At 43.0% G+C, this 9,044-nt stretch overlaps 1 protein-coding gene across 1 annotated transcript in view; it reads left to right on the top strand.

The window, feature by feature from the left end:
- Nucleotides 1–201: 201 nt before the first annotated feature.
- LOC310775950 (protein NLRC3-like) overlaps nt 202–9,044 on the top strand; it is a gene marked incomplete at its 5' end in the record, with an annotated part of 39,269 nt that continues 30,426 nt past the window's right edge. The window contains 4 exons of the mRNA XM_083636072.1: nt 202–276; nt 577–772; nt 1,533–3,531; nt 3,624–3,797. Of these exons, the coding sequence (XP_083492198.1) occupies nt 202–276; nt 577–772; nt 1,533–3,531; nt 3,624–3,797 (2,444 nt within the window). The remainder of the gene's footprint in view (nt 277–576; nt 773–1,532; nt 3,532–3,623; nt 3,798–9,044) is intronic.

Genomic DNA, 9,044 nt, shown 5'->3' with positions numbered 1-9,044 from the left:
TTAAATAAATATAAATAATATATATATATATATAATAATATATAATAAATATAATCATATAAAACATTCAGGTCTCACAAAGAATTGTGACAGTAACATGGGTCCACAACCCAAAGATGTTCTAGGTTCACAAAAACGGCATCAAAATTAAAAGTAACGGTTGTTTAGCCGCTAGAGGTCAGGGGCCCAGGCAGGCCGGAGATGAGGCGAGGACGAGGCTCTCACAACTCGCTACTGGGGCGAGTCGGTGGCCACGCCCGGCTTGGTAACCAGGAAGTAGCTGTGGATTGAGGCAGAAAGTGACATTCACATTCAACAATTTTAGAACCATTGTTGTGAAACTAGAATGTTTTGCGCTTTGGGTTAACATTTCTATTTCATAATTTTTTGTGAGATCATGTTGAATCTCCATGCTGCACTCTTTAGATCAGTGCGGGCTTTCACTCTCTGTAAGATGGATTTGATTTTGTGTTTTGTCTTTGATTTTGATTTTGTCTGCAGATTTTAGTATGAAGGTTTAATATGTATATTATTCTGTTGCAGCTGCTTGAGGAGAACATCGTCACCTTTGTGAAGAAGGAGCTGAGAAGATTCCAGAGGGTTCTGAGTCCAGATGAGGCAGAATGCTCAGAGAGTCAGAGGGAGGATGAGGAGGAGGTGGACGGTGTGGAGGAAGAGCAGAGGAGGAGCAGCACAGAGGCTTTTCTAAATATCACACTGCTCTTCCTGAGGAGAATGAAGCAGGATGAGCTGGCTGAGGAGCTGCAGAGGAGTAAGAAGCTTTCACAGCTTTAATGACATGGAGAGAGAGCAAAGATGGTGGAGAATGGGTGAATCATGTCTGTTAGAGCCAGTTTTGTTTTTCTTTTCAAGATCCTCCTCATCTAATTAATTTGAATCAGGTATGCAAGCCATAGCTGGAAGACGCGATTGAGCCACAGTTCTCAACCGCAACAAACGAAACAAGAAACAAATGATTATAGAGAACATTTAATTTGAGTTTGGCTTATTCTGATCTCATTTGACTTGTAAAGGCCCATTTTATTTTTCTGAATATATTTGAGTCATTATTTGTTTGGAATAAGCCAAATAATCCATTCCAACAAGAACATTCCAGATCAACAAACTGAGTAGCCACCTTCATGTTGGAACTTTACGGCATATAGTGGATATAGTTTTAAATTAAAAAAAGCCATGACTATGTCCAAACTGCTGAAAACATAAACATTTGCCAAACAAGATCTATTCATTACAAAGTAGAAAAGTAAATGAGCGAAATCCCTCTGGATAATCTGGTAAAATTATTAATTTGTTAATGCAAGTGTAATATGCTGAACACTGCATGCTGGCAAACAAAACAGCAGCACACCAGTTGTCTTTCACACTGAGCTGCACACAGTCAGGACCTGTTTGTCAATTCACCAGTGATGAGCTGAAGAGATGTCATGGAGTGGAGATACACATTTACCAGGAAATGTTCACATTTTTCATGTTTACTGAAACATCTGCTCATTGTTCATTTGTTCTTTCAGAAACTCAACATCAACATCCACAACAACAACACAAATCCAGTCTGAAGGAGAGGTTTCAGTGTTTGTTTGAGGGGATTGCTAAAGCAGGAAACCCAACACTTCTGGGTCAGATGTACACAGAGCATTACCTCACAGAAGGAGGGAGTGGAGAGGTCAATGATGAACATGAGGTCAGACAGATTGAAGCAGCATCCAGGAAACCAGCCAGACCAGAAACAACAATCAAATGTGAAGACATCTTTAAACCCTTACCTGGAAGAGACAAACCAACCAGAACATTGATGACAAAGGGAGTGGCTGGTATTGGGAAAACAGTCTTAACACAAAAGTTTACTTTGGACTGGGCTGAAGAGAAAGTCAACCAGGATATAGAGTTCATATTTCCATTCACTTTCCGAGAGCTGAATCTGCTGAAAGGGAAAAAGTTCAGCTTGGTGGAACTTCTTCATCACTTTTTTCCTGAGACCAAAGAAGCAGAAATCTGCAGGTTTGATAAGTTCCAGGTTGTGCTAATCTTTGACGGTCTGGATGAGTGTCGACTTCCTCTAGACTTCCAGAACAACGAGATCGTGACTGATGTTACAGAGTCGACCTCAGTGGACGTGTTGCTGACAAACCTCATCAAGGGGAAACTGCTTCCCGCTGCTCACCTCTGGATGACCACACGACCTGCAGCAGCCAATCAGATCCCTCCTGAGTGTATTGATGTGGTGACAGAGGTGAGAGGCTTCACTGACCCACAGAAAGTGGAGTACTTCAGGAAGAGATTCAGAGATGAGCAGCAGGCCACGATAATCATCTCCCACATCAAGGCTTCAAGAAGCCTCCTCATCATGTGCCACATTCCACTCTTCTGCTGGATCACTGCTAATGTTCTGGAATATGTGTTGAGAACCAGTGAGAGAGAAGACCTACCCAAGACCCTGACTGAGATGTACATCCACTTCCTGGTGGTTCAGTCCAAACTGAACATCAAGTACCATGAGAGAGCTGACACAGATCCACACATGATTCTTTCTCTGGGAAAACTGGCTTTTGAGCAGCTGGAGAAAGGCAACCTGATCTTCTATGAAGCCGACCTGAAAGAGTGTGGTATTGATATGAGAGCAGCTTCCGTGTACTCAGGAGTGTTCACACAGATCTTTAAAGAGGAGTGTGGGCTGTACCAGGACAAAGTCTTCTGCTTTGTCCATCTGAGTATTCAGGAGTTTCTGGCTGCTGTTCATGTCATCATCTCATTCATCGACTCTGGTGTCAATCTGCTGTCAGAACCACAATCACTCTCCACAGACAAATCTGTCGATCTGCTGTCAGAGAACCAGTCAACCTCCACAGACAAATCTGTCAATCTGCTGTCAGAGAACCAGTCAGAACATCAGTCAACCTCCCACACTGGTGACTATTTTGAATCAATGTCCAGCGAAGGGTTTATGAGTAAATGGCCATTCTCCCGTTTGAAGAAAGCAAAACAAATAACCAAGAAAAAAACAGAACAGCCAGGAGCCATGTTAGACGAGCAGACGTTAGAAAATAAATCCAAAACTCTCTTCTACCAGAGTGCTGTGGACAAGGCTTCACAGAGTCCAAATGGACACCTGGACTTGTTCCTCCGCTTCCTCCTGGGTCTTTCACTGGAGACCAATCAGACTCTCCTACGAGGCCTGCTGCCACAGATAGGAAGTAGCTCACAGACCAATCAGGATACAGTCCAGTACATCAAGGAAAAGATCAGGCAGAATCCGTCTTCAGAGAGAATCATCAATCTGTTCCACTGTCTGAATGAGCTGAATGACCGTTCTCTTGTGAAGGAGATCCAAGACCACATGAGTTTTGGAAGTCTCTCCACAGGCAAATTCTCCGCTACTCAGTGGTCAGCTCTGGCCTTCATCTTACTGTCATCAGAAGAAGACCTGGACATGTTTGACCTGAATAAATACTCTGCTTCAGAGGAGGCTCTTCTGATGCTGCTGCCAGTGGTCAAAGCCTCCAATAAAGCTCGGTAAGTGCATACCAACTGGATAGATTCAACATGTTGTGAGGAGGGAAATAAACATTTTCAATGTTGTTTTTTCATCACTAATTCTCCTTCAGGCTGAGTGGCTGTCAGCTGTCAGAGAGAAGCTGTGAAGCTCTGGCCTCAGTTCTCAGCTCCCAGTCCTCTAGTCTGAGAGAGCTGGACCTGAGTAACAATGACCTGCAAGATTCATCAGTGAAGCTGCTCTCTGTTGGACTGCAGAGTCCACACTGCAGACTGGAGACTCTTAGGTCAGTATCACTGTTACTATTCAACAGCCTGTTTAAATTCTGTTTTACCTGCACAATAATATCAGAGAAAATACCTGAACTCTCATTTTCCTGCTGATGTGATGTGAAACCCAACATTCTTCTCTGAGAGAACATGTAATTATTTTCTCTTGTTCAAATAGAGAAGTTCACCTGCAAAAACAGATATCTTCATTTGTACTTTTTAATCATTTTTTTAATACACTATAAATATTGCAGGCTTCACGCATTCCTTTCTAGCTGAACTGGCATTCAGCTAGAAATGTATGTATGTATTTATATGATAATTATTTTCTTTTTTGTATATTTCTATTATGAATCAAGAGGTAGGGCTGTCCCAGCGAGTCAACTACGATGACGTCAACTACGTAATTACGTCGACGCACGCTACGTGCCTCGACGCGTCACAATCGTCACAAAACAAAAAAGATTGCAGCGATGGCCAGAGAAAGTAGTGGACGCATGGCTGTCTTGGCTGATCCACAAACTATGGCAACAACCATAGGCGATGCAGCTAAAAATATACATATAATATATATGTATATTAGCATTAACTCATTCATGGCCAGTTTAGGACTGCCAATATTTAGCACAGGCCAAAGATTTTCATAATTGTTGGTTGATTGTTGAAGATGTACGTCTCTGGGTTCACCAGAAAAAAAAGTGAGCTTTTAGCATGTTCTGTACTCTACTTATAGCCATTTATATACACCCTGTTTTCACCAAAAAGGTCTCTCTGAGAAGGGAAATAGGATAAAAAGGCATTTTTGTAAAGGACACAATCTCAGGCAGAACTCGCTCTCAATTCTTTTATTTAGAACTGTATTTCACATCAGACATGTAAATATTATTCGTTATGACACAAATGACAAAAAAAAAATATATATATATATATATATATATACATGTATATATATACATACATGAAGTGCTTTTTTTACATTCAACAATACAGTTTACTCAGTGTGAGTGAGTGGGGCCCATGTGTGTCTCTTTACATTACATTACATTTCGTCATTTAGCAGACACTTTTATCCAAGTAACATCAACACACACACACACACACACACACACACACACACACAGAGAGAGTTCTGTCCACAGCTGCTGCTGGATCGCACCTCCTTCCCAGGGAACACTATTGATCGCCCCGCAAATTAGCATAGGAGGGGAACACCAAACTGGTCTGAGATCAGCGTCTAGCCTCCTCTGCCTCTGCATCGTTTTCCTCCTCTCGTTCGGGCTGGGACGAATGCTGCGAGTGGGAACGGGGTCCGGCTTGGCTTTGGGACCAGGCGCTGGAACCGGATCGATCATGTTGGTCACGGGTTGACTACCGCGAACAACTCAATCCAGGTTCACCCTGCAGCAAGGCGACCAGCGCAGCGTGCCGAGGGGCGTTTCAATGGCGTTTCTCCTCTCTGCAACAGGCAGCGTTTCTCCGTTTTCTCCTCCTCTTCCATTTCAAAACAACAGCTGCGTAGTTGTTTGATAACGTGTTGTCGGCTTGTCTTTGAGGCCAGGGACCTGATACCATGTCACAGGCTGGGGAAGTCTTTGAACTACGCGCTGCACTAATAAAAACAAAAACACGTTAAACACGTCTTTGGCGGGGAGGCACATTCCTGATAAGACATTAAAGACGTCATTGGCGCTCAATGAGTTAACATGGAACGTGTTTCTGATAGTGGTAGTCACTTACCATTGACTTAGCGTAGTTTCTAAACCATCACCGTCATGTTGAAAGTCATTTCTGCACCGCAGCGAACATAACATTACACCATTTAACGGTGTTATTCGGCCGTTTAACTTTAACGTACATATTTCCGTTTGCTTTCACAGCTAACATGTAGAAAATTTATTAAACTAACGTTACAGACCATTGTTAGTCTGTTGTTGCTCACGTTAATTTACTGCGTGCATCATTTAACACTAACAGTGCTATTCGGGTGTTTACATTCTTCTGTTTGCGTTCACGGCCATGTAAGATGAGATCAAAACTAACGTTACAGACCATTGTTACAGTCTGTGACTGTTAGTCTGTAAATCGTTTGTATTATTTATTTCCTTACCCCCACACTGATGCAAACATACATTTGGTTGAGTTAGCTGCACAATGCACATTAATCCGGTGATTAAATAAATCCATGTCCTGTAAAAATACTGATCCTCCTCAGTTTAGGGAAAGGGTTCATACATACAGTAATGAATCATGATGATGATCAATTTAATCTATGTGTCAGGTGGTCCAGTATTTTCGTAATGAGAGCAGGCAACTGACAAATAAGCAGGTACTATCTATTATAATAATAATATTAATAATAATAATAATAATTCATATGATCATATCAATGATATGATCATATGCATTATGAGATGGTTAAATAAAATACTGAAATTGAGAAGTTTTTGGTTATTTATTTGTTTTGGGTAAATTTATTGTTATATAATAACAAAATTAAATAAAAAATAATCGTTAGATTAATCGACTAATCGAAAAAATAATCGTTAGATTAATCGATAAGAAAATAATCGTTTGGGACAGCCCTATCAAGAGGTAGCCTAATTAAAACATTTTCACTGAATCATCATTGTTCTCGCCGCGCGCACAACATGGAGGACACCGCCAACCACAACAACACTGGCACCGGCTTCGCCAACGCCACCACGCACAGATACACTAGGGATGCGCTAATAAACATCAGGATTGCACAAAACCAACCCAACCAGGACTGGTTGGCTCCCGACCTCTCTGAATTTCCTGAACTTAAACAACAGCAACGGAAAAGAGGGACGCAAGGAGGATTAATGACCCGCCTGAGGAGACGCGCAAACAAGCCACCTCTGCCCAGCGTTCTTCTGGCTAATGTTCAGGCACTAGAGAAAAAAAAGTGCGAACTGAGAGCACGGGCACAATTCCAAACGGACATAGCGAGCTGTAACATTCTGTGTTTGACTGAAACCTGGCTCTCACCTGAAACAGCGGATCACGCCATCACATTACCCGGATTCAGCGTTCACAGAGGGGACAGAGACGCAGAACGATCCGGTAAGACGAGGGGCGGCGGTGTTTGTCTGATGGTTAACTCATTGAGTGCCAAGGACGTCGATTGACGTCAAAGTAAATAGTGACGTAGAGTGCCAAGGACGTCGATCGACGTCAAATGCGTTTTTTGATGGTGGGACGTGGATCAAAGCATCAGGCATCTCCTGTACAAATATGGGAGCTATTGAAGGTGTATAACCTATTTTACGGACTTATTAGGTGGCGACAGTGCTCTCCAGATTATAGAAAGGTCCGAAAACAGCAGGAAAAAGCCGTGATCAAAGAGAAACCGATGCATGCTGCAGCCAGAGCCATATAGATTGCTCTGTCTGGAGCTGAGGTTGGCTGCGAATAGCAGTCAATCCGCGCCCACAACTGAGCCCCTCTGTCTCTGTCTGTCTGTCTGTATAGTTTCTCCACACGATTAGAAAGAGAAAGCACCCAATTAGAAAAAGCAGCACCCGACGCCAAACCATTCAGCAGTCCGGTTTGGCTCTTCCGTGTCGCGCTGGGAGCCGCCGCACAAAAACGGAGAAAATAGAGTGGGTGCGTGAGGCTGTGTGTTGTGGGGAGGAGTTTGCAGCTGAGGGGGGGAGGGGGGGTGGGGCACGCAGGGCATCACACAACTACACCACGTCACTACATCAGAAAATATTAGCTTCAGACTGAGTGAATGTGCTTGAAATGCTCCATTTCACAAAAGGCGGAATATCTCAGCTAATAATTTGAAACGCCTGTATTTGCTCAAAACGACCTATCTTCTCCGGCTCATAACTAAAGAACGGAAAATGGTATCAATAAACTTTTTTTTGCTGATGATACAATAGAGCCAGCTCGTTCTTTGTGCGTGTTCGGTGTTTACATAGTAATATCACACAATATTCTGTGGGCCTCGAGAAATCACTGAAAACGCTCTGAAAACTCTGGCACTGGGAGCGTCCGTTCTCCAAAAGTGGCTGGCACTCAATGAGTTAACTCATTCAGGGCCAGTTTAGGACTGCCAATATTTAGCACAGGCCAAAGATTTTCATAATTGTTGGTCATCTTTCAAGACCCACAGTAAATTATCTATTAGCACCAGAGTGATTTGCAATACCTCAAAATGAAGATGTACGTCTCTGGGTTCACCAGGAAAAAAAAAGTGAGCTTTTAGCATGTTCTGTACTCTACTTATAGCCATTTATATACACCCTGTTTTCCCCCAGAAGGTCTCCCAGAGAAAATAAACAGGAGAAAAGGCAATTTTTGTAAAAGGGCACAATCTCAGGCAGAACTCACTCTCAATTCTTTTATTTTGAACTGTATTGACATCAGACATGTAAATATTATTCGTTAGGACACAAATGACAAAAAAAAAAAAAAAAATATATATATATATATATATATATACACATGAAGTGCTTTTTTTTTACATTCAACAATACAGTTTACTCGGTGTGAGTGAGTCTGCAGACAGACAGACAGACAGACAGACAGACAGACAGACAGACACACCGACAGACAGACAGACAGACACACACACACACACACACACACACACACACACACACACGATCCCCCTTTTAGATTTCTAACCCCACATAGGATAAGCAATAACCACGCCCTGTGGCGCTGGGATTGGCCAGGAGCAACACTGGAGGGCACGCAGCCCAGCGATTTCATGAACCAACTGAAGAGCTCTTGAGAAGGACAGCGGGCTGCTGTGACTGCCTTCTGCCCGCTGCTGCCTAGCTGTTCCTGTGTTTATTTTGATTTGTTCTGGTACACCCGTCCTCGTCCATGTCTCCCTGTCATATCCTCTCTGCTATTTGATCGTTCCCGTTTTCCCCTCGGCTATTCAACACGTCCTCACCGCCCTCGCAAACTGATCGATCATTTCCTCATTCCTCCGATGATCAAACACATCTCTTGATTACTTTCTCCCGTTTTCTCCTGGCTGGCACAGAGGAAGGCGACTCCAGCTCGTGCAGCGCGCCGAGGGCGTTTCAATGGCGTTTCTCCTGTCTGCACAAGGAAGCGTTACCCGTTTTCTGCTTTTCGTCTTGCTCAATTTCAAAACAACAGCTGCGGTATGTGTTTGTTCACGTGTTGTCTTAGATGATAGGGACCTGATACCATGTGACAGGCTGGGGAAGTGTTTTAACTATGCGCTGCACGAATAAAAACAAAAACACGTCAAACAC

This window comes from Poromitra crassiceps, assembly GCF_964638095.1.
Source record: "Poromitra crassiceps genome assembly, chromosome: 4".
Taxonomy (NCBI): Eukaryota; Metazoa; Chordata; class Actinopteri; order Beryciformes; family Melamphaidae; genus Poromitra; species Poromitra crassiceps.
This window is presented reverse-complemented; position numbering and strand designations above follow the sequence as displayed.